The sequence below is a fragment of the Orbicella faveolata genome, unplaced genomic scaffold (assembly GCF_042242905.1).
Source record: "Orbicella faveolata isolate gen_17 unplaced genomic scaffold, um_ofav_v1 contig_27, whole genome shotgun sequence".
Classification (NCBI taxonomy): domain Eukaryota; kingdom Metazoa; phylum Cnidaria; class Anthozoa; order Scleractinia; family Merulinidae; genus Orbicella; species Orbicella faveolata.
In genome coordinates, this window is record NW_028301555.1 from 3,413,530 (window position 1) to 3,440,623 (window position 27,094).

At 37.2% G+C, this 27,094-nt stretch overlaps 1 protein-coding gene across 3 annotated transcripts in view; it reads right to left on the reverse strand.

The window, feature by feature from the left end:
- The window catches only part of LOC110041943 (uncharacterized), a 69,011-nt gene extending 50,820 nt beyond the window's left edge, over positions 1–18,191 (reverse strand). Inside the window, exons 1-4 of one of the 3 annotated variants that reach the window (XM_089296432.1) lie at positions 18,166–18,191; positions 15,976–16,043; positions 8,279–8,332; positions 3,566–3,773 (exon numbers count right to left, since the gene is read on the reverse strand). In XM_089296432.1, the coding sequence (XP_089152558.1) occupies positions 3,566–3,616 (51 nt within the window). In that variant the 5' untranslated portion in view covers positions 3,617–3,773; positions 8,279–8,332; positions 15,976–16,043; positions 18,166–18,191. Of the gene's footprint in view, positions 1–3,565; positions 3,774–4,395; positions 5,333–6,891; positions 7,186–8,278; positions 8,333–15,975; positions 16,044–18,165 lie in introns of those variants that run through there. The other 2 variants (XM_089296434.1, XM_089296433.1) reach the window with 2 other exon arrangements.
- Between the last annotated feature and the right edge of the window lie 8,903 nt (positions 18,192–27,094).

Below are 27,094 nucleotides of genomic sequence, written 5' to 3' on the forward strand. Positions count from 1 at the left end.
AATGTAGAATCTGTAAGCAGAGTAACGAGACCATTAGCCATATTGTAAGTTCGTGCTCGAAACTGGCACAAAAAGAATACAAAAGGAGACATGATAACGTGGCTAGAGCAATCCATTGGGACCTGTCAGGAAAATGTGGGTTTGAACGAAAGGAGAGATGGTATGACCATGTTCCAGACAGTGTGCTTGAAAATGAGGATTACAAACTTCTATGGGACTTCAGTGTGCGAACAGACCATGAAATAGGGGCTAGGAGACCGGATTTGGTGATCATTGACAAGAGAGACAAGAGCTGTCAGATTATAGATGTGGCAATTCCAGAGGATAATGGGGTGAGAGAGAAGGAAGATGAAAAAGTTGAAAAGTATCAAGATCTAGCAAGAGAAGTTCGAAAAATGTGGGGTGTGAGGACAAAGGTTATTCCAGTGGTAGTGGGAGCATTGGGATCAATACCACTGAGATTGAATGACAATCTGAGAGCCATTGAGGTGGGCATTCCTGTTGGACTGATCCAGAGATGTGCATTGTTGGGGTCGGCAAGAATTCTTAGAAAGGTGCTGGAGATGTAGAAAGAAGAGAAAAAGCAAACAAGGGGTGTTTCTTGGCTTCCCTAGGCAACTCGTTGTTGCCCGGAGCCAATGACGAAACCAGCTTTAATATCATCAATAGCTGTGCGAATCTTTAATAATAATAATAATAATAATAATAATAATAATAATAATAATAATAATAATACCAGCGTATTTTCCGAGAGACCAATATAAACACAGCTCGGGGCTTTTTAGATTCTTAATTTACGACTTGCTCTTGTTTGAACTTGCTCACCAAATTATATTCACAGAAATGCTATTTTCAAGACAAAGACGAAGCTCTATTAATGTTTTATTCATTGGAGCCTTGCAGGTGTTCCTTTCAATTTGTCACTTCAAATCACTATTGACCACCACAGTTTATTACGATGGGAAATTATTATCCAACGCCTTAATAATTCTCGAAAGTCTGAACTTTCAAAATTCTCTTCTCGCTTAGTACAGTCCTGTCACAGTTGGAGAGAACGAGAGTAAAAAACAAACAAACCGAACAAAACCTGAATCGAGTAGCACAAATTCGAGTATATTTGTTTCAAATTAGTTACATAATCCACTAAATTGCATGAACTTTTTATGCGAAATATTTTTGTAATGCACTCAAAAGAATTCGAGATTTTTATTCCTCTAGTGACGATCATGTGACTGCTATACGACAATAGCCCAAGTACCGAGAACGGCTGCTACTGTGTTATTATCATCTGACTCAGCGATTTCGTATGCCATATTCTGCCTGCCCTATTTGCCAGATGAGAAAGTCCAGTTGCGGAATTAGAAATGATGATAAAGATGATTCTGCCTGCCATCCAATCATCAGAAACCAGAAATTTCGATAACTGATCCGCGGTTTGTGAGCGTAACCGAATTTTCTCTTGCTGAGGGAAACCTTTATCAGACATTTTCATAAATTGTCATTTGATTCTCAAAATAGGCGATTCTGTTTTACAAATCAAGAGACGAAGAAAAAATCTATTTGTGTTGTAATGGCTCCGAAGTTGATACATCTTTCAGATTAAAGTAAACATCGACACTGAAGAACTGAAACCATTTAAGTGGTTTCGAATTCGGAGCCTGTGCATTAATAATCCAGACAGATGCTTGATTGATTCTGCGCGTTAACTCATGCGTATTTATTCGTAATTATCATATGAACTACACAGTTCATTAACAACACTTAACAGGAAACTTCAAAAATTACCATCATCCTCTGCTACTAGGAAAAATTCCTTGAAAACATTTTAACATTTTCTGTTCTTTATCTTCCATTTTGATGAAGAACAATGTGGCGTACACTTGCCTGTTGGTGTTTATTTACATTGTGGCAAACGTGGGTGTAGAAACGAGCGAACCCTCTGGACACGGACGAAAATTGACGAAGTTTAGCAAATAGTTTCCATTATTTTACATGACAGATTTAGTGATAAGGATGAAGGGACGCCCTAGCAAATTTGCCGGCTGGTTACAGCCAGCATCCAACATTCTCTGAACATCGAGCGTTCCAGGTTCGAGGTCTGACCCTGGTCAAGTCACATTTCTTTCAGAGCCTCTCTCCATAGAGGAGTATAAATGGGTACCGGTGTATTCTTGGGGTGGCCTGACAAAATGCCGGGGGTAATCTGGCTTTGGGCTAGCACCCCCTCCGGGAAGGAGTAGCAATAGACTTAGGCGATAACTGTTGGCCATTGTACTCGCAGGGCTTACCAAGATGACGAAGCGTTTTTAAAAAGCAACACAAAGCGCTGGCCAATCATAGCTTATGGCTGAAATCATTCTTTTAAGCATGTAATGGTGTCCATCATAGCTTTCCACCGCCTTTAACCAGAAATGTGCCACGCGTTGAAAAGGCAATAATAGCAAAACTTGTTTTGTCTACCTCCGCCCTCTTCACTCATCCAAATACATGTAACATGAAGAAAGGACTTCTCATTTGAGTGTTAATGGGAAATCATCTATTGTACATAAAGGATCCTCGAGTTCTTTTGTTCGCATCACTGACTCTATCCACAGATAGCAGCAAAATAGATGTATTTTTATAAATTGAAATCGTTTTCGTCTATGTTTAAATATGCTATTTGACGATTCTTACCCATTTCTTTGTTAATCAACAGCCCCTATTGACTGTTTTACTTGATATGTAAATATCACGACACACTGTCTAAAAGTTTGAATATAAACTGTAAATATAGGAAAACAGCCAGCCTGATGAATTACAGGTAACTTGAATAGGTGCCCCGCTGAAACAATTGAAGCAGAATTTGTCTTTTTCTGTTTATAGGTACCTCCTTAACTCCTTTTGTATTATATATGACAATCCAGTTCAATGGTAGCTTTTCGTTTCAGGGACCCGTTTCTCGAAGGTCCCGAAAAGTTTTCGCACCCGAAAAGCCGTAGCAAAATCTTCACCCTTATGACTACAGAGCTGTTTTATCCACATATTCTTATTATGAACAGAGGCTCCCTTCATACAAGAAGTTTCAGGCGTATGCACCTCTCTGCCTTTAAATACCGATTAACTAAAAATGGCTTTGTGGGCCCGAAAAGTTTCCCATATCACTCATGATTTGAATTTTAACGAACCATCTCGAACGGTTTGAATTATAACTGATCAGGTTAATTCAGTTGTTTGGATTCAACTCCTATTTTTATCTATGAAAAAAGTAAAGATCTCGTCACAAATTTCGCCGTTTTTCAAAAGAACTCTTCCGAAAGAACTGAACGGTTTATGCGTACACTTTCTTTAAATGAACAGCGGTACCTGCAATTTAGCCCAGAATAAAAAGAAAACGGATTCTTTGAAATCTCCCTAGGATTATATAGGCATGTTATCAACCGGCAATAACACTAAGATTGACTCCGCAAGAGTGTAAGGACACAGCCACACAGCAACTACAGCAACGGTTAGTTTATGTTATTTACATGCATATCTTAGCTAATGTGTTTTTACAACCCCTCTGATTAGTTTCAAGGCAAAAGCATACCGTATTGAGAGATGACGACAACAGAATATAGAGGATTCCTAAGGTACTCATCTCGCTATCGGACCGGCATAGAGGTCGGCAAGTAAACAAAAGGGTTGTTCACTCCGTGCAGCTGGCGATATCTTGCAACACACCTCTGGACATCTCTGCTGCTGTATTGGTGTATGTCCTGCACGTTCAGTGGTTAATGCGGTATTTATCTTACCACCTGCAAACGGAACGTGAGTGGAATAAAACAAGGTTGGAAATTATGTCTTTTTCAGGATCACTAATTGGACTCATTGTATAACACGGTCGCCACGACTCGGTATCAATAAAGTTCGAAGCCAAAGAGTCGCTAAATAAAAACCTTCACCACGGAAACGTTTACGGGCTTCTTCTCAAATTAAAACAATTTTAGAAGATTCAGAGGTTGAAACGGAGTCCTAAAGTATCGCGTCAAGGTAAAGTTGCGCGATAATTTGGAAAGAAAAACAAAATGATAGCTAGCTCATTGTAAATTTACTTTGCGTTTGGGAAGATTTCAAAAGTATAAAAATCGGTAATCGATTTTGATGCACATGCAAGGCTTCCACTGTATCTCGCTCCACTGGTAGTTGTCAATTTCCTAGATGCACGTTATTTTAACTGCTATCTTCATAAATAACCAGCGTTCAACAAAATCGTAAATTACTTATATGAAGATGAAACAATTGCACTGCTATTTTTAACAAACCACATATAAAAGTCACGAACGAAAGACTGAAGATGTAAAATTCAACCACACTTTCAACTGCATTTCGTAATTTACTCTAATATTCGTAATAAATGAGGCTTTAACACAAACTTACGTTCCTCCAACGTTCACCCAAATGAAATGGCATTGATATAATACTAGAGGTAACCTCACACGTAATAATGTGGTGAGCGCGTCCGATACTACACAACTGAGGTAGTTAACTAATTATTCCCTTCACTGATGGTCGCAGATTTCTTAGAGCACGCTGGTAATTTTCCGAAAAAAAAATATCCCGAACAACAGCAAAAAAGCCTTCAATGTGCTTATAAACTTCATAGACTTGAGATAGATGTTATCTCTGCGAGCCCGAAGAACTATGGACTATGGACTATGCAACAACCGACAAAACATGCATGCGTTGATTGGTTAGTTTTAATCGTCGTTAAGCCATATAAACAAACACCACGTGCACTTAAGCATTTTGACAATTCTACGAGGAAAATCGTCTGATTAACAGGAAATGTGAATAGAAGACTTGGGTATGAAATCCACTTATGGGGCTAGTTTTTTTGGAAAGGATTTCGTGTTAATTTTAAACTTTTTCGTGTTTCTATTTCGAAAGGTCAGCATATCGTTGTCGAAAACCAACGGTTGACGTACGTGACTAAAGTAGACACAACAGGAACTTCCCAGACCTTCTTAACGAAGGACAGTTTTATTTGATAAATTGCCATTTTCTATTTAAAATTTTTGACTGGTGGAAAGTTCTCGACTGGTCAAAGTTTGTCAACTGATGAAAGCTTCTCGCAAAAAGAAAAATTTCTCAAATGAGGAAAATTTCTCGACCGATGAAAGCTTCTCAAACAATGAAAATTTCTCGAACATGGAAAACTTCTCGAATGAGGAAAATGTCACGAACGACATAATTTCTCGAATGAGTAATTTTACGCGACTATGGAAATTTTCTTGATTGAGTAAAATTTCTCGACGACGGAAAACTTCTCGAATAAGGAAAATTTCTCGAATGAGGAGAAATTTCTCCACCGATAAAAGCTTCTCGAGCGAAGAATTTCGCGAACATGGGGGACTTCTTAACTGAGGAAAATTTCTAAGACCAAGGAAAATCTCTCGCAGACATTCTTATAACGCAGTATGCATGTAACTAAACAGAGAACAGGTATTTCCCTAAGGCAATTTATTAGTACTGGCTGTTAATTGAAATTAGTAATTTTCTAAACGGGGAAATATGGTACGGAAATTCCCTCGGGAAGTTTCCAGAAAATCCAAAAATTGTTGAATTTCCTGCAGCGAACCATTCAACTGAAAACTCTAGACTCTGGAAGGAAAATCAAATAGACGGAAATTTCCGGTAAAAAATGTCCAAATATTTAGGTATACGTCGCGAGGTTGTTCACTTTTGTGGAAATTCTAGAAAATACTGTTCCATTCGTCATTGGAAATTTCCTGAAATTCAAACCAGAACCGCATAGCTCAGAGAATTCTCGCACTCTGATTTATTAGCTAGGCGAGGTATTCAGCGTGGAATTACGACTCTTGAAAGCGCGGCTTTTAATTCAATTGGAATGGCTTTTCTCGAGGGCGCGTTGAATATTGCAACATTCCCACAGACGTAAATGAAACGGGGTTTTCTTTCATTTAAAAAGAAGGCTAAGCAATTGGAGGAAAATTCATAACCTGACTCGTGAATTCGACGTTCAATTTCACTTGACAAACCGACATCGCGATGGAATTCCCTCGTCAGGTAATGAATTTTCCTATAGAATTTTTCATCGAAAGGAAAGCGTCCCTGGTAACTGAATAAATTTACTTATTCTTACCAAGCATAGCGTGCACGTAGAAGAAATATCATGAATGAAAGCCGCAATAAAAAATAGTAAAATTCATTTTAGTGCCAGTTCTTTGGCAAGATGTCTTTCCAGCTAGCGAGGTGCAAATCCACCTTTCCAGAATGGAAGATAAGGTTTCTTGAAATAACAAAACACTAGTCAAAATTATGGCTTATCAAGATCACATTTAAATAAAAACGCATCCCTAAAAATCAAGAGAAGATTTTTTATCTGTCCAATTTATTTTATTATCGTTCAGGAACGTTTCATTTCCTATCAGTTGAGAGCTTTTTGTCGCTCGCGAAATTTTCATCAATCTAGAATTGACACTAAGTGAAACATTTGGAACTGCAGTGTTAAAAAATACCTCAGTAACTCTTATTCTTTGTATTATGGTAATCACGTCGCTTTTTTCGTGAAAAAATTCGATCTGTAGAGAATTGTCATTAATATAAAAAAAGACTTAATTCTTATAAATGCCTGCTCTGTGTACTTAAGGTGCTCAAAATAGTATTTTCAAATAATTCGACGAATTAAGCATTCCTAAGTAGGTTTTAAATTAAAACTTCTGTATTGGCTTTTGATCGATTAAGAGACAGCCACCATTGGAGAAATTTTCATTGATAGAGAAGGAGGATATTTAAATTGAGAAAACTCTTCTACTCGGAAGATTTTCATCGATCGAGGGATTATCTAGACAATTTGAACAGTTTGATTACTAAATTGCTTTAGAAACTCCACGCACTTACAAGGTAAGTTACCTCAGTCAGTCTTTGGACAAATTTCCAACATTAGCAGGCGGACCTTTCGAAACTGCCAAATGGTAAGGTTTAAAATCCAGAAGGAAGACATTTATCCTCTCTAAGCATAGTTTCAGTAGATATATCGCTGTCAATGAACCCCATTTGCATGACTGACAACCTGTCAATAATGTTAGCACTACATCTATGCAAATTGCCATGTTAGTCACGATATCCTCAATCATTTTTTGCGATGGGCAAAATGCCACCAAACAGGTAAAAAACCCCCTTCCTCACTCCAAAAAATCGTTAAATGAGGTCGAAAAGGACCAGAGGAGATAGCTTTGAAAACCAAACAGGGGCAAAGATGGTTAAGATTAGGGAAGTCTGGGAAGTATTAAAATGTTCGTTCCTGACCTGTCAATTTGAAGCAGGTGGGTTGCATGTTTAAGACATATAGTGCCCGTTTCCGTGATTACTAGACTAAATGTCTGTTCTACTCTCTGTAATTACCTAGCTAAATACCTGCTTATAGCAGGAAGTCGATTTGCAAGCAGAAATGTGGCTGGGCTCGACGGGCGAGACAAGTTCAAAATCTCATCAGCCAACATGCCAGGGTCATTAAATGGTTTTGAATTAAGCTTTTCTGGTCTCAGGATAAAAATGTCAATTCTCTTTACTCAGTGTGACGTGATTCGTTCAATATGAGTTTTGAGAATTTCGTGGTGCATCGAGGGGAGTTCTCCATTCTGGTCCGCGCTGTCTGGTTGACTAAATATTCCTAAAATCAGCCGATGAGAATAGATATAAACGCCGCTTTTAAAAAGAAGTGACCCTTAACAATGAGAAAGTTCCTGAAATTTCCAGCAAACACAATTTACGTATGAAAACTAACAAGAGTCAAACGTATGAACTCCCAAAAACTAAAATAAAAAAATGAGTTAACTACCCGCACCAAGTCGAGTAACTTCCCAGTTCCGCTTTGAAACCTTGCCCGATTTTTGCACTCCAATTTTCATTTTCCCTCTTGTTGTTGACATGTAGTTTTTCTTTCACGGCCAACATTGCAAACAGTGCTTCATTTTCTCGTACATGCGAGGGCAGACGTGAGCGAAGTACGAACGGGCAACATCCATACGTGTATTATGAGTCTTAATAATTTTGAAAAATTGGCGCCAAGGATTGGCGCCAAGCGTATTCTTACCTGTGCAATGCTTGTCTATGAGTTCGTCGCTGGACGTAAAAGCAATTTCGCGTCCTCAAGGCTAAGCTTAAGGCGACGGCAATGTAAACATAAATGAAGCAACGCTATATTACAGCAAATAACCAAATCCCCTTTCAGCTATATATGGAACGTTAATGAGCATTGTAAAGTAAATAAGAGTTTTAATTCTCTGTTTCTACCCACCTTTTTTTGTTTACCCCGTTTTTGCGACGAAATCGTTTCATCTTCTTCGAATTTCTGTACAAAATAAAAGGAAAAAAAAAATGGACACTACGTTGTTGAATACATTGGTGCATACATTGGATAACCCGTGGCCTGGAATTAAATGTTATTAAGAGACATCGTTCTGTGGTGTTTTTGCATGTTTTTAACAAGCTCTACAAGAAGACTGAATTGAAATGGGTGTTTTTAGAATTTGTTTTTGATAATTAACACACTTCTTTGACCGAAGCACAGAAGGAGGGTGTTTTGGGGATTACAGTGGGATAATCATTGACACTTTGTGAATGCGAAATCATTTCAATATCTGTTCCATATAAAACAAATGGAATTCATAACTATAAACTCGAGTTTCTACCGGCAAGAGAACTTATTCATTTCGTTGACATAAGATGGAAATCATTAAAGCAAACTCGAGTTTCTTGGCTATAAAGCGGTCTCAGATTATTAAAGTCAGTTTTTTTGCATCATCAAGTCAGCTAAACTTAATGTGACTTACAAAGCACACTTCTTTTAGTTTACCCCTTTTTAAACTGCACACAGAAAGTGTTAAAGCATACTTTTGGTTATTTTATTAATCCAATTGATTTTTTCCGAAGCTAAACAGACATTTTACGCTTAACAATAAATTTAACGATTTCCACAAACGTTTCATTGATAGTAAAGTTGACGAAGATATTTTGGATAGTCCTAGATTTTCCATTTCCTTAATATTCAGCGAAAAGACCCAAAACCTGGCGAGAATGTACGTGAGCTTATTAAATATTCCGTTATTCATGTAGTCTTACATAAAAGGGAGGCAAAAATAATGGTACGTGTATGACGCATCTTAGAACGTGAACAAGAATGAATTGGACAATATGAAAATTTGTAATTACGAGCCCAATAGATCCGTTTAACAGTACCTTAATTTTATGCCACCCCGCATGTATAAAAACCTTTGTGCAAACGTTTTCAAATGAAAATGATCTCAACTGGCATGTTTGTTAGTAACTAGGTTCTTCTCTTTGGTTTCAATTAATGTGATAAGCAGTCAAAAAGTAGGCCGCTTATACCTTGATACCTTGCCAATCACCAGAAAATGATTCGGGTTGTTTTATAGGATAAAGCCACTCAAAATGAGTTCACCTGATTATAACCAGTGTTCTGTCTTTACAACATGAACACGATGTTCACCGAAATAGATTTAAATGTTTGTACATTTGGCCAAGTGCTTACCAAAACAACAGCTTTATTAGCATATACTAGCAAACTGGTAAATAACCATTGCAAATATTACTTCCATTCTTTGTTGCCAAATACAACATAAAAATGCGAATCATTGCACACTGCAAGGTTTCGTTACATATGCTAAGTACAAGAGGATATCCATCGTTCAATTATTAACCAACTACAGCAACGAGAAAACACCGTCCACCGTTTTAGTCCCTATGCAGTAATTTTTATGCCTGTTTCTAGAAATATGCACCTTCGAAATGTGTGTTTGATAAGTTGGCAGAATTTCAAACTTACCCTAATTACGAAGGATAATGACCGAACTTTATAACTTGACTACAAATTATCCCAGAACCTGTTCAAAATTTTAAATTCAAGAAACCTCACGTTTCCATGGTAACCAGGCTTTGAAAGGTTTGTTACTCCAAATTAAGGTTCTCTATTTTAGGTTTAAGCGTTTTCGGTTTAAGTTTCGTTCAGTATATTTTCAGTTTTGCCATTTTTTATCACCTTAGACTTTCTACCTAATTGTGAGGAAGAAGGTTTCTAGAATTTACAACTTTATGTAAGTTTCCCAACACGCTAAACATTTAGCAGGTATTTGAAAGTTAATGGGATTGATTTTTGTTTCACGTGGAAAGCCTTTGTTTGTTTCACATGCGTGACAGATGTGCAATTTGAAGGCCAAAAATGAAAGTCGTTCGGTTCGCCATGTACATTTTGTTTTAACAAAGCTCAGTCTGCCAAGCTTCGAACTTTTTGACGCCTATTCTATAAGCCATTGTTGTGGTGTTAATTTTGCTTTTGTTGAAAGTGTCGTTTGCACATGCGTGACAAATGTGCAATTTGAAGGCCGAAAATGGAAGTCGTTTGGTACACCATCATACGTTTTGTTTCAACAAAGTTCTTTCTGAAAAGCTTCAAAGGTTCTGACAACTCATTCTATAAGCTATTGTGGTAGTGTTTATGAGTAGCAGACTCAACAATCTCAAATTTATTACAAGAGACGTGAGGTAGCATTTGAATTGTAGATCACACACAAAAAATGTGAATTCAAGCTTTGAGCACCCGCCGTTAATTTGTAGAGAATCGACATGGTGAGTTGGCTTTGCTTATGTAATGCAACGAAAAAATATATCACACCGTCAAATTTCATCCCAAAAGAATTTGGCCGCCCGTCATTTTTCCCAGTTCTCTTCTCGCCATTACATACCCTAAGTGACGAAGGACAAGCTGTCATGACAAAAATCCTTCAAACCGCTAAACGTCTGTTGTTAGCCGCCGAAAATAGTAACCTTAATCTTAAGGTGTATACGCTGAAATTGTCAGCAAATATGTTTTTCATTAAAAAATATTTTAACATTTTAGTTCTAGAACTCATAATCCTTACTGCTATGTTAGTTTTAAATTATTTTTCAATTACTGTCACTGACGCTTTTCAGTTCACCTTTGATCTCCAAGATATACAGTCACGTTTGCTATACATTATAATTAGGAAGTATTTGAAAAAAATTAGACTCGAGTTAATGCAAAAGTAATTTCCCGTACTAGTAAAAAAGAGAAGAAAGAAAATGAACTCAAAGAGAGGAAAGAGATCACTTTTCATACACCGTGTGAATAAAAAGTACTACGCAAGTTAAATTGCCTATATATCCAGCTTTTGTAATTTTTATTAAAATTCATATTTAGCTCTCATAATTAAGACGGATATCATATTTAAATAACGTATACGGCTTCATAAACGTTTAGCACTTTCAAAAATTACTTCGAAATGTCATTTTATTTCCATAACTCACGTACTCAGTTAGCTAGCTTACCACTGTCTCGAACACTTATCTGAGCATAGTTAATGATCTGAGAGATAACAATACTTCAGGTTCTTTCTGTACGTCTTCTGATATCTAAAAATATTGCAGTTGTATTTTTCTGAAAAATTTTGGTTATTTTAAATAGGCACAATAGCAGATGTACTATTACATGTATGCATTAAAAGGCAATTTGATTATGTTCTCCACATCGTATTTTATAAATGAAACGTAATGTCAACATGTAAACATGTTTTGGAATTTATTCAGTATGCCAGTTGTGATGAACATTTTCCTTGCTCGTTTTCATTTAAAGGTAACCCGAAGCGATCATATTTTCTGTGTCTATGCATGGGTCCTGAATTTTTCTTTTACGCCAAAACTGAAACCGCGTTTTCGGTTAGTTAGATCCGCATTGACTTTCACAGAGCACTTATAAAGTCGCCAGAATATTTATATAACGTTTAATTTCTTAAATATGTTCTGTAGCATAATATCGGGGCTTTACAATTCGAGCAACTAACCTTTACGTGCTGTGAATTCCAGATTCCTGAATCCGAGCTACTTCCCAATGAACTGTTTGATATCTACCTTTATTGCCCCTAATAAATTGTCATGTCTTCCCTCCTTGTTATTACTATGTTCATCGCACTTAGCACCACTGATTCTTTCCCCTTATCCAGTATATGGTAAGCCTTCTCGTCGATTTCAATGTGATAACTACACAACCTCAAACTTCTACTCATCTACGATAAGACTACATTTTCTAAAACACCGTTGTCTGCGCCAATAATGAAAGTGATATTAAGCTCTGCAGTGCGATAAATTCGTTGCTTGTACGTGGTATGTTCTACGGGGAAGCAACTAGTACCTATCGCGTGCGTTAATCAACTCTACACACGGAAAGAGCCTTCGCGGCTTTCCAAAGACAATTTACAACATTGTTTTCAGTTTTCGGCCCAAATAAACCTCATGTTCTTTGCAATTAACTTGACCCAACCAGAGGCTCTCTGAGTTTCAAACGACAAATTGTCAACATTGCCTTAATTACTCGCTTTTGTTGCAGTTCTTGGGACCAATATAAATCTTAATCAACCCCAAAGAATTTCAATTAGACAAAATGTGTTCGCATATTATTTACCGAAGCGTGTTTTCCTGACTTAAATGACTAAAGTCGGTGACACTTCCACGTTTTCAATATCATCTTCCGTTCTAGCTCATTGCATAATGCGACTCTTGTTTTCTTTTTTACCTAATTTAAGCTTTCGCCAAATGTAGATAGATTTAATCTCTCCTCCTTAGTCGCTTGGCGACTTACAAATTGCATTAGTGAGGTAAAAAGATATAAAACCTCATAGCTAACTTTCTTCATGCAGGGAAATCAATACTTTTTTTGCAACGGAGTTTTATTTTCACAAATAAAATGACTGATCTTTCTCCTTACACGACTGATCTCAAAGAGGAAATAAGGCACTAATTAACTTTCGTTGTGCAGCTCATAAAACGTAAAGCGGAAAGGCGAGAATTAACATCAAAGAAAAATTTGCATCACTTTATATCCGCTTCTTTCCCTGAAAAACTGAGGAAAAATCATTTGACCATGCAGTTGATCAAAGGTCCACGTTAGGAACTCTGAACCTGAGGTTAAGTGAAGAAAAACGATTAAAGGAGATAAAAGAGGCGCTAACCTTAAATCTCTGTTATTTTTTACTATTTTGACAAAAATGTTTTGGTTACTCTGTCAATCTTCTTAATCAATTGTTCTCAGTAGTTTAATTTATTAACTGAATGCGCTTTTAATTATTCCATTAGTCCTTAGGAATACAGAATCTAGAGTGGGGTAAGACTATTATTCGTGGAATTATACCCCTTAAAAGCCAAAGCTCAAAACGTACGCTATTAACTTCGGGTACAAACATCTTAATGAAGTGTGGTGACAAATAACAAATAATAAGATAAAAGATGCAAAAGGTAAAAATCAGAGGAGGAAAGCCAAGGCTTATATACACATTAAATAGACACAGAAGAGTTCAGCCAGCCATGGGGCTGTCTTCGAAATGATACAGTCAGAGTGTTCTGTTGGAAATGCACGAATCTCATTAGATTGCTATTTTCTGTCTATTTGACAATTAGACTGCGAGCCCGAATTTTATATTTAAACAATAGAGTGTTTCTGTCGAGGAACTATGGGCTGACAGTTGCCCCCTGGAAATTTGATGCTCTAAAAACAAATGTAAGTCCGAGAAGCGAAGCTTCAAGGGCAAACATGCTACAGTTTTAAGAACATCAAATTTCCAAGTGGCAACTATCAGACCGATATAGTTCCGAGAAACTTAACACTCTGATGTCTTTATTGTTCATCGCTAGATTTTCTCGCGCGCGCCAGTTCGAAACTCATATTGAATTATTTTTAACTTTTTTGGATGGAAGGCGTGAAAGCCAAATGCAAAAAAGTCATACCTATTACAACAAAATGCGTCTTTCATTGCTTTTCATATAAGCTAGCTCGCATGCTTACAGAAAAATCTTCACGGACGAGTACTATCCATCACTATCCAACACTATCGCGTCACGTGATCAATTTAAACCAAGAAGAATCGGAGAAAATGAAGTAGTGAACTATAAGAGCGAAAAGTCAGGGAGGCGTGGCCGAGTTGACAAACGAGGGAGCGAAGTCTAATTGTTTTAGTAGAAACAGTATAAAACCTACAATTTTATATACTTTTAAGCCAAAAATTAAGAATATTTTCATGCCGCTAGTTCAAAACCTTCACTCCGGTGCACCATACCGCTCGGTTTCTTATCTCGGGATTAAGCTGATTTAGAAAAAAAAGAAAAAGAAAAGAAAAAAAGAAAAAATCCGGCGAGGAGCCGCGCGCTAAAAGCCGTACTTCGATTTATCAATTAGATATGACTTCTTGATTTCTGCGATAGTTGATTCAGCCTTTTAGTGGAGTTCTAACTAAATTTCCTTCAAATAATGATTTCCAGTTATTTAATCCTCTTCGTAAATTAAACTTCACATTTTCGCAAAAAGAAAAAAAAAAACGCGGACTGAATTGTCATTTCAAAGTTGCAGCTGCGTTCCCGTGTTTATCAGTTTTCTGCTATACACTTTTGAGTTTTTTAAAATCGAGTAATAGCGAATGTCCTTCTTTTAGTCTTCTTAGGAATCTAATTCTCCTGTGAAATTTCTAAGTGTTCCTCCGAAACCTCGGAAAAACGAGGAAACGTCGCCATTTTGTAGATGACCCTCAGCCAAAACAAACTAACGGCTGATAGTGAACAATAGCTCAGCCAATCAGATTGCAGCGTTTGCATTAGTTTACAAGTGGAGGTCTACTTAGACTTGATAGGAACGCTGAAAATGTCTTAAATAGAATTTGCGAGAACATCACATTCAGTTTTATAACTATCAAATAATAATCATTTATTGAAAACGTGTATGTGTTGCTTAATATTTCTAAATGCAATTTTTGCATGTACATTTTAAACACAAATAACTATAACAGAAGTCCGGACCTACATTCAATCGGACCTATAATCATTATTATTTTTATAAAGTACATGAACATCGGAAATGAAATTAAAAGCCTACGATTTTAATCAGTCGTGTTTTCTGTTAAATTTAGACCATTTGCTCGAGGCTTTGAGATACAAAGAAAAAAGAGAGACAATTCTCTCAGTCTTGCGAAAATTTCCAGCCCTTCTTCCTACTTCAACCAGAATTTTGACTTTATACTATTACTGGCATCGTATTTCGTTCAAGTTTACCTTTGACAAAATAGGCGGGCAAAGAATTAGTGAGGCTGTTAGGTTTGTGGTCACGAAGAAAGCAAACAACCAACCACATCAGCGAAAGTGAACCATTTCAGAAAACATCGAGACAAACTCCTCTTGATAACTTTGCTATTAAATTGAAAAGGGTTGTCAGTTTTATCACCGCAAAGAAAATTGTATTAAAAGCCAAACTAAGCAACATCAATCAACCAGTACCTTCTTAAATATCAGATCGAATTGTTCATGATTCGGTTTTTTCGCTGAAATGAATTTGTGAAAAATTTCCAAGATGTCATTGTTATCGTCACAACATATTTTGTCTTGCTCAGGGCCACGAAGGCGGTTCTTTTGAAGCTACTCAAGCCACTCTAGCAAAACATTTTCCTTTAACTAACGTACGCTGAGAACAACAATCCAAAAAGTATAAATTTGACCTGTAAGAATATCAACCCAGATTGATTTAAATAAAAGCAAAATAAATGGACAACAACTTCACCAATGTTTTTGCTTGAACGGTGTAAGGCATCACATTAATAAACGAAATTTTACTATTCGAAATATATTTATTCCTTTCCGTTTCATATTACGGGTGCAATCGACATCATGAGTCAAACTCAAATATTCCTAGGGAAAAGAAAACACTGTTTATTTCCAAATAAAACAATGGAAAGGAACACGCTATTTTCGCATATACGTACATATGTTCTTCAGAGCGAGACGTTTGGCCTCGTTCGCTCAACTTGTACAGCAGTAAAAGACCTGCAACTTCCTTAACGAAGCTGAAAGCATTGCTGCAGGATTGGCTTATTGAATTTCATTGAAAAACCAGCAACACCTGTAAATATTAGTCTTTTTGCTTACCTTGAATTCTTTTCCTGTCAAGAACTACATTCTTCAGTCACGGAAGACTACTATACCACTGAATTCACCTGAAAATCATTAATGAGGTTGCAAAAGAATCAACTAAGCTCTAAATCAGTCCAATTTTAAATAATTTCTTCTTTGCTTTTGCCTCCGTAATGATCGTTTCGGTGATATCCAGAAACATATGCCCACAACGGCTTTTGCTCACGCAAAATGTGTTTATGTTGTAAATTTATTAAAGTTATCTGATTGGACTGTATTGCTTCAATATCAAGAGTGTTCAACCAATATCTAAAACAGGGTTTTTTGTTTCCTCAGAAACAGGGCAAAAACTCTTAAAAACAGATTTAACTGTCACGTAGCAATGACTGACACTGTTCAAGGACGTTTTAAATTTCACTAAAATTCAATTTGAAAACAGAGAAAAGAGCTGAATCGTGGGGAAAAAACATAATCTTTAAAGATTCAGATTAAGCAATCGCTAAGAAATTAAACTTTCGGATTAATTAACGTACATTAAGTGTGGGTTCGGAACTGTTTACAGCTAAATAGAAACTACAAAACAGGCAAGCAATGAATGATTTGCGGATCTGATCTAACCTTGGCCGTACAAAAACTGTCTGTGATACGACAACAATGATCTTTGATTCGATAATAAAATTATTGTTGTCATTTGTATGACATTGCTACAAGTACTTGGTGAGCAAATTTGTACAAAGAAGCATATTACATCATCAAACGCCTGACACCTTCCCACAACAAAGGACTCAAATCCAGTAAAGAACTTTGCCTTTTCCCTTGAGTGTCACTTTTTGTTTCGTTTCTTCATTGTTATTAACACCGCATTTAAGAGTTACCTTGTATGCATATTCTAGTCTGATGATGGTGTAGCTCTTATAACTTCTAGTTTTCCCAATTGTTGTCTGAATTTCGACACAATGATCATTTTCGGATTATCATTCATTCTCTATGTAATAAAACTATCAGCTGATACTGGGTTTTGAAATTTGTATATCCTGGTTCTTTACTCCCTTTTCAGAAAGTACATATTTTTAACGGCAAGAAAAGATAAGAAAATGTTCCCCTGACTTTTCGTCAAAATGTCAATGTTCCCTGACTCAAAATAAAATTTCCTGACGATTTCCTGACCTGTGGCATATATTTTTTTTATATGTGTGGCCGTGCATTAAAGAAAAGCAATTAAGTTTTATTTCATTTGAAAGAAAAACATGCTATCAAAAGCGTGCCAAACCATTGGCAATCTGGCATTGTCCTCAACAAAGAAAAATGGACACAAAACTTGTTCCTTTATGTTGCCAAGCTGCGGCGCGAAATGGAAAGAATGGCTACGACAGAAAGTTACAAGAGGAAGATAAGAGAGCCTTTTTCTCCAAAGAACACAAATGACAGTGCCATTGCTTCTAAGAAATACTAGTCAATTTTCGGCATCAAGCATTTCTTAATAGTAAGTTCCTGTCCAAGTACTTAAATGGCACTGAATGAACGCTGAAACAAGCAAGAATTTAACATTAACAACCTAGACATGGCATGATTTCGTGTGTGTAAACACCTTTTACACCATTTTTTAAAGTATTGTATTTCAATAGGCGATGGGGATAAGCTTCGTATCTCGAAAAATCTGGTTGTAAGGTCTAAGGGACATCAGATCTTAATCGGGCACGCTAAAAGAACCAAGCTTGGCGTAAAGTGCTTTTACAGAGCTAAGAAACAAACAGCTTGTTCCCGGCTGCGTGCAAAATTTATCAAACAGCGGCCATCTTGCTCTGCCAATAATAATAGGGAGTTAACGAAAACCACGCCGGCAACGACAACGGGAACTTCGCTAAACAAAAGGTTTAATGAGCAGAACAATGGCTGTGCACATGTGTTATAATTCTTGGGTTGTCGTCCTCTGCATTTGAAATGACTGTGTCGTCTAGAGAACGTGAACCACGACGGCCAACTTTTAAATCTTTATTTCAAATTTATCGCTTTGTTCCAGATTCAGTTTCGTGATGGTTTTGACAGTGATAAACAAAGTAAACAACTATAGAGTATCGCGAGATCCGTAGGTAAAACATAAAATCATTTTTAGTCGACGTTGTCCTCCGCATAGCCGTCATGGTTACTTAAACTCCCTAATAAGGCCCTGAAACGTTGTACCGTGCATAAAATGACAAGATGTACCTTATAAATGTGAAACTTGGAAAAGCCAAAATTTCCTCTGATAAAACTGAAAAACACGGATTCGGAAATCAGGATTAAAATTCATCAAATCTCGGTTATCATCCTGCTCTCCAAACCCCAAACTGAATTATTCAACTTTGCCTTGTCTATAATCTCCAACTGTGTGACTATTCATAAAAAAGCAATTTCCTCACGGCCAGAGAAAGCACTTAGAGAAGAGATACAGTGGAACACAAGCAAACCAATTGTCCATCTATACAAGGTCCAGACCAAATGTCTGCTTTTTCTAAAATCAGAATAAATGCCACGAGGGCATTTAATATTTTTTTCAGCTACATAATCAGGCCTTTAAAAAATATATAAAATAATAGTTTAATAATTACCAACGGATAAACTGAAGACTTCATCTGCTATAAAAGTGCTCAATGGAAAACCAGAGCTGTAAATAGATAGATTTATGGAGTCGGACTAATTCAAAAACATTTATTCGCTACTCCGAGTTTCATGCTTCTTGCGAAGCAATCATCAGGCAATAGTTTATATATGCGGGGCATATTTCCATTTATGGATAGCTAGCACTAATAAAAGGTGTCTGCTTTTTCTGTAATAAATGCCACGAGGCCTTTTTTACAATTACAAAATCAATCCTTTTAAAAAATTTAATATAATAGTTCATATTCGTCAGGGAATATTTGTATAGAATGGGTAGCTAGCTAGATATGATAGAGGGTGGCTAAATCCAAGTGGCTTAATATCCAAAGGAGAAAAGGCAAATTATTACATATTTGATCTTCAATTCTCAATTTTGAAAGGAATGGACCAAAATTCTTTTACCTTGTAACTAGCTGCTATTTTGCTTTGATTCCACGAAATTTGATCTCGGCTTCCTTGAAGATTAGACTGTCTGCTTTTGTGAACTTCAGAGCAATCGGCTATACCTAACTGACATACAACAATGTAATTTGAAAAGAATAGACCAAAATTCTTTTATCTTGTAAATAACTGTTATTTCGCTTTGATTCCACGAAGTTTGATCTCGGCTTCTTTGAAGATTAGATTGCTTCCTTTTATGCAATAAAGTGAAAAACAAAAAGCTCCTTTATTTTGATGGTTTGTTTTACGGACACCTTAAAATAATAATTATTATTCGTTTATTCGTTTATTATTCAGACCTCTTGGCAAAGTCGGCCCGGAGCAAAATTACCACGAAAAAGAAAGAAACTAGCTCAAACATTAATTTAAAACTGTTTTATTTTGCTTTAGAAACTAAACATGCATATTTATATCTTTTTAACTCTGTAAACTTATCTTTGCTGGGTTGAGAGGTATAGTAAATGAAATTTACAAAGGAACGGAAAAAAAACCTTGAAAATTATTAAGTCTTGTTTATGTATACTTTAAAATTTTCATTAAAATTTTCTATCAGACTGTCTGAAACAAAATAAAAATTTTAACGTTAGACAGTTGTTGCTGGGGGAAAATTTTTAAGCTTGGCTTGAAAAGTAACTACTATCACGAATAGCACGAGTTTGGCACATTTGAAGGAAAATAAAAAATACATTGTTATTTAAACTGTTCACAGAGATTCTGGCTTAATGGCGCAATGTCAAAAATGTGAGGACACATGCTTTAATAATTTCGTAAGCACAATTTATTTCGTGATATGCATTCGGGATACCTTTAATATTGCAGTAACCATCTACTGCCATTGAAGACTTTTTAATTTTGCTGAGAAAGCTAGCGGGGTTTGGCAATCGCGAAATAACAATCAAACAAACAAACAAAAGACAAAAAACCTTTGTTAAATAAAATCTGTAAATTATCAACTGTAATCTGTCTTAGATGCTGTAAATACAGAAAATCCATTCAAATGATGTGAAACTACTGGTATTGATATCAGAAACTCTGAACCATTTAAATTGCTCTTCATATTGGTACGGAAAGAGGAAATAATTATGTCAGCCACAAATAAAACATGCCTGACTCCTTCGTTACTAACATTGCTCTACCTAGATCCGGGTAGGGGTGTGTGTGTGTGTGTGTGTGTGTGTGTGTGTGTGTGTGGGAGGGGGGGGGGGCACATCAAACATCTCGCTATGCATAACACGGGGTATGTTTCGGATTTGAAATAATTCACGGAGACGGAGGGTGAGAGGTTTGGCTGGTTGGGAACTTTTATGCCGTTGTTTTTCTTTCCTTTTTTTTAGAAAAAGGGTGGTCTTTAACAACTCCCCCTCTCACTGCAAGCATGATTCATTCATCTTTTGACCCCTTTCCCCCGACCATCCGTCATCTACATGAGAAACAAGCCGGTACGTGTACCATTCCTTCTAATTAATCAATACAGCCGAAAACATCGGATGAAAATTCACAGAAGACTGACTCTCGATGTTATTTTCGTATTCACTTTTTGAAACATTTTTTACTGATAATGATTAAGTTCAGGAGCCATAATCGGGGACGGAGACCGTAAGCCTTGGGATCCACGCGCACCTATGATATGGGCCAATTTTTCTATTTTTAGAACAAATTGCGCCATCCTGACGTCATATATCCGCGCGGATCCACGCACATGTAGCGGGCTCTCACGTGGATATTGTCACGTTGCCTGATCAAATGGTGAGAGTTGAGAGACCTTGAGAGATTATCTTGCGTATTTTTCACAGCGATGGCAGGGAATAAGGCAGGGAATACGAACCAGGGCGCTTGTATGTAGTTCTATGCTCTGAGCTAACGGAAAAGGTGGGTTTTTCAGGGTCGAAAACAAGACTTCAATTTCGCGCTGTGAATGAATAATATCTGCTCGCGTTAGTTGTACGAGTAAGATTTTGCGTTTGTTCTGTAAAGAAAAGTTATGCAATAAAACTCTCTACTCTGGTATCGAGTTAATTTGTGAGTTTCTCAGACAATGGTTAATCATAACCAAAACCTGTTTCGATGGTTTCTTATTGTTTCTGCTTGTTTGGTGAGTTTGCAAAAGTTTTTGAAAGGAAAGTCTGACGCGTACAATTAGCTCATTTGCATAGTGCAGCTCGTGCACTTTCAAGTCCGAGTCGGTATTTTCAATTGTCAACAAATCTTGACAAAGATTTCTTTCGTTATCTTTTGTTCTGAGATGCTGCAACAAACGGAACGCAAAAAAGGCTGCTAACATCATGTGTGTTTCTTCAACATAAGCATAGTGAAGTTTTACACTGCGAAAATGAAAATAGACAAGGAGTTTTGATAACTCGATCAACAAAATCGAAATCGTTATTCGAAGTTGATTAAAGAAAGCGTCATCGTAACTTTGCTGATTATTTCTGCTTTATTCACATATTTTCAGCTTCGCTTTTAATATGTTCTCAAACATTTATCGATCTTAAACATATTTAAAAACTATAGAGTTATTGTTTGAGTTCGATGTACGCTTTCACACGAAAGTGCGGTGGAAGTACAATTTGTCATGTTTACTGACTGTACAAAACACGCATCGGCGGGCGCTCTAATTCATCGACAACAGAGAATTTACTGGATATTTACACGGATAAAACTGAGCAGTATCTACGGACGTAAAGTTACTAGGCCTTGACGAAACATCAAGCGTTGCTTACAATTCAGGCGAAACTCAAACTGACCAAACTAGCCATTATTTTGTCAGTTTACTTTTCAGTCGCGATAGACTGGCAAATTCCTCGCAAGCGTGTGGCAAGAGGAGCCAGGAAACTATGAAGTCCTGAAGCTCTGCTATATCTAAATATATCCAGCTAGTTTTTTGCTGTGTAATGGAAAAGCTGTTAATCTTTAACATATGTGAAATTTAAAGTGGAGTAATGTACAGCTCATGTAAAAGAAGCATCCCTCGGAACACAACTTGGTCAGCGATATATATAAGCTTAAAGCGGAACATACCTAAATTCGACACTGTCTTACTTCACTCAAACTGGAGCAGCTTACGACGAAAATACTTGAGAAAAATTCCAACAGACGCAAACGCGTTGAGTTGTGAGCCAAAAACATGAAAATTTTCGGGAATTTGGGACGCCATTTCCCCCGCGCGACATCCGCAAAAATCCTCGCAGCATGTACGCGCGTGTGCCGCAGGCGATGGCGCAATTTGCTCTAAAATAGAATTATTGTCCCATATCATGGGGACAACCCCAGTACTAGAAATGGCGCGCGCTTACGGTCTCCGTCCCCGATTATGGCTCCTGTTAAGTTTTAAGTTATAAACACTAAAAATTCGGTAGATGTGAGTCGACTGTTGTGACTATGGAAATTCATAATCTTCGACACCACAATACTACGTATAAACAATAATGCATCGCTACAGAGAAAAGTGCAAAAAAAGTGTTTTGAATTACTCTTCTAAACGTTTTGCGAGCCTGAAAGCTTTAACTTTGGCTATTCGTTAATTATCACACTGTTCAGTATCAGGGCTTTCGAAACCTGGTAAAGATTTTTCGTTTTATTATTATTTTTTTTTTATATCATTTTTTTTGTTATATACCAGCGTGCTTAAATCCCCCCTGGTAGATTCTGGAGTCAGGTTTATTTCACTCTGTTGAGGTGTGCTTTCCATGGAAAAAATATCAAATCTATAAAAAATGTTTTTTTTGATCGTCTGTCTAGCTTGCTGGGTTGAAAATCACTTTTAGGTAGGCCCGGGTGATATTTTCATCGAGTGTGCTGGGAACATGAAGGGTTCCCCAGGGCTGCTGCCGAGGAATGCTTTAATTTATAATATTTTGTTGAGGTTAGGTGATACTTGTATAAGTCAAGCTTGTATTTTGTGTCTTCAAACTGAACCCTGAATACGAAGTATAACTTTACAGGGAACCCGGAGCTAAAAACGCGAGACATTCGTGTGTGGAAATATACAAGGCTGTTTGGGTTATAGAAAATTGAAACACCGCTTACTGAGACCCTTCATTTCGACAAGATGAGCTGGAATCAAACAGGAATATTAATTTCTCTTGTGCAATAACATAAGATGCCACGTTCCAGATGGTAATTGAACTAAACAGTGAGTCAATTAAGAGATATTGTCTGTACCAATTTCTTTCGAGCTAAGCTAACTTAAGAAGATCCATATGAAACTCTGAAAATAAAAATATATCTGAAAAAAAAAAATTAAAATAACAAGGTTTCTCTGAACTCATAATTATAATTCTTATCTCAACAGGGTTTTAATTCAAATACATGAAAAGAACGTAACGAACCAACAGAATGAACCATGTTCATAGCGTATTTGGGATTATAAATACAAACAGACAGAAACTTTTGTTATCGATTATTTTTGTTTAAATTGTAAACCATTGTGTTTCAAACATACCTGCGTTTTAAATGAAACTAGTAGGATTGGACTTGCTTCCTTTCAGTGAGAGGCTCGAAAACTGTACGCTACGTTCAGCGAATATTTAATTCGTGTTTAAACTTGATGCAAGCTACAGAGTACGAAAGTCTTTTTTTGGCTTCATTCCATTCATATTTAATAGCGAAAATACTTCATGCAGATTATTCCAAAGAAATATAATAGATACCCAAATTTGTCCACACGGACTTTTCGAATTCAAACTTAAGGAAGCTTAGAGATACATATTCATCGCGACCAACTCTCAGTGTACCGGGACTTGCTACACAATTGTTACCCTGAACGATTCACCAGCAAATATATTAAATATGTACTTGTGCTATCCGCGGATGTGCGTGTAAAGATTGAATAAATTGTTCTTGAAAACATTTAAAGCTATCGATGTGTTATACTGCTTGGAATTTAACCTCGTATTTACCTGACAATTCCTGGAGGTGTTTATTTTATCTTTCAGGCGTCACCGATCAACTTCGTCGCGGCTGTGACATTAGGGCGCTTACATCGTCATTTCACCGCGATACACGGTTGCAACTCTGCCTCTTCGCTGGAATGTTGTCCGGTTTCTACGCTTCTTCGCAGCTGCCAGTTTGAGTTTGTTTATCCGAAGAGTGATCCTTTAAAAATTAATTAAAAGAGCGCTGTTGAGTCTCCATTTGTAATTGGAGCTTTTGCACGCAACGAAATACACCGACACAAAAAGCTAATGAGCTCCGACTATGCGAGAATGTTGAAACCGTCCAGTGGTAGGTTAATTCGATCATTTTTGACGTTTTAATATGCGGCCCCTCCAGGTGTTTGTGGTATAAGTTTTTATCGAGTTGTTTAACTCAGGAGACAAAGGTCAGAAAGGTTGAGACTCATTCTGGCACGTCTTCAGTTCGCTTTCTTGAATTTGTTAAGTGTTCATTCAAATAGAATTGCAGAACAAAACAATACATAACACCTTTTGAAATTCTTTCGAAGGAACATCGTTCGGTTGCATTTCAATTGTACGGCAGGTCAAAATTTTATTTTTAACTGAAATACTTTTAATGAATAAAACTAGAGTATAGATTACTAGTAAGTAACTTCAGTGTGAAAGTCAGTTCTGCCTTGGAAGCTGCTAAGAATCAAACTAAGATGTATTTAAAAGGCTAAAAAAGTTAAAAATTAATAGAAAACATTTGAACCCTCTAACTGCTTTATCGATCTACATCTTCCTTTGTCTTTTTACGGCAGGGTTTATCTTTTTAAATAAAAATACAATAAACCATTGTCATGGTAAAAACAATGGTGTTACGGTATCTAGCACCGTTGTGCTTATTGAGGACACTACATAAACAAAAGAATATGGTAAACTGAATAGAACTCAGTACTTGTCAAGGAACTTATAAGTAATGGGAGAATGGCCAGTTGGCTTTTTACATCGTGGACTAGTTGAATTCCAAAGAAGAATCAATTTCAAGTTTAGAGCCTTAACACCACCAGCTCACTCCACCCGCGCAAGCTACTCATATCCAGATTTTCAAATATCCAAACTGAAAAATACTTATATATATTAAATCATAGTTAATGGAGGGGACTGGTTATGAAGCCCGGCAAACATCAAATGAGCAAACAAAGATTTCAAGAGTTATGTTGGAAGGTCCACGACCGTGCACAAACTTTTGTTTTGCGCTCATACACTTTGCATGAATTACGTAACCAAAACGTTTCTATTGGTTAGTTCCTCAGTACGGAGTAAACGACTACTGTGTTTTGTGCACGTTCAAGGCCAAAAAAGCGAACAAAAACATACAACTAAGAACTTTTTCGGGTTTCATATACCATTCCCCTCCATTAACTATGATCAGGAGCCCATTAATGGGTAATGGGTAATGGGCTCCTGCTATGATACAATTCGACTGGAGGTGTTTTCTATTTATCATGTACTCTGTGTTTTTAAAGAAAACAATAACTGAATTACAGCAAACAGAAACCACAAAGCAAACTGATTTAAACCCAATATAAAAGCTTGAATCGCGGGGAAAAACCGTCTTAACCCTCATAGCCTCTTACTAGTTCGTCACGCAATCTTGGAGAGGAGGTCCGTGACAAGCCGCGTAGGATGACCCAAGTCTTAATTCAGATCGTCGTATTCGTATCGTCGTACTGTGCTATTAGTTTGGTGAAAAGGAAGTGATCGCGAGGATCACAGAGAAAAGATATATCAACGGGAGCAATTATTCAATTCAAGAAATGCGTTACACCAGTCACGCGCGACTCGGTCGCATGCCGGACGTGTCACAGAATCCTCGATTTCTATTCCGGCGCCGGTCAAAATGCATATAAGGTCCAAGTGTAATGGGAATTTAACAAACTTCTTTCGAGGTCGTTTTTTTTTTCTTATCACGCAATCGTTGCTTCACAGCCCAACAAGCAAAAAGATTGCGTGATAAATACCCGCGGGAAAACTCAAGTGACCACTGCCACAATCGTTTGTTCGATTCTGCAATAGGCACGATTTAGACTGTACAACAAAATACTAGTAAAATGCGCACTAAAATAGGAGAAGAGCTTCAGATTTTCCTTACCTGCTTTTTTTGCCTTTCTTTAGACTCAAGTCTATTAAAAAATAACAACGAAGATTGTTGTACATCTTGACAGCCGGTTAGTCTCGTCAAAAGAAGGTGATTTACAAAGGTCTTTGTAAGTGAAGCACCTTAATTTCGCTTTCTCATTCTTAGACTACTCTTTGTCACCCGGCGGGGAGGGGACTCCCATATGGAGTGGACGGGGATGCTCGTCGGAAATTTTGAATTTAACCTCTAAAAGAGACCAATCTGGGCGTGGCCGAAGCTTATGCAGACCCCTAAAAGAGACCAGTTTATAAAACAGACAAATAAAAGGTACAGTGGCTTTAAATGATGGCGAATTTGTTTATATCAATTGAGTAACTATAAAGAATCAAAATTCTTTCTGTTTTGTTACTTCTTCACGTGCAACCCTTAACGAGACCTTGACGGCTAAAAATAGTGACATTTTGACCAGAACACCCTGAGCGAGACCAAAATCCGAAATTTACACCCCTAAGCGAGACGACGAGCATCCCCGTCCATTCCATATGGGAGTCCCCCCCCCCCCCCCGGGCTTTGTCACCAGTCGGCTCAGTGAAATGCTACGAGAAGCTACATACATCGCAAATGATGTCGATGTAAGCCTTGCTGTACTATCCCCAGGCCCCTCAGTTCGAAAAGGCGCAACCACTGATTTATACATCACGCAACTCGCGGTACCACACAACCTCAAATGTATTTCATTTCGCATTCATTCAACAAATTTTGCACTATGAAAGGCATGGCTTTGTGATCCAACGGCCAGGAAAAACTAAACCCTCCGTCAAAAGACGAGGCATGAATACTAGCACGACTCCATTGCATAACTAATTAACTTGTCACACCTCACTCAAAGACTCTTTAATAATTTACAAAGCGCCGTTGAAATAACAACGGGTACCTTGACTTTGAAGAATGCGTTACCATCCAGTCTTTGAAATTGACTTGTTTTGACACAGATTTGTATGTAAAACTCTGCATTTGAAGTACTGGTTTAAATTTA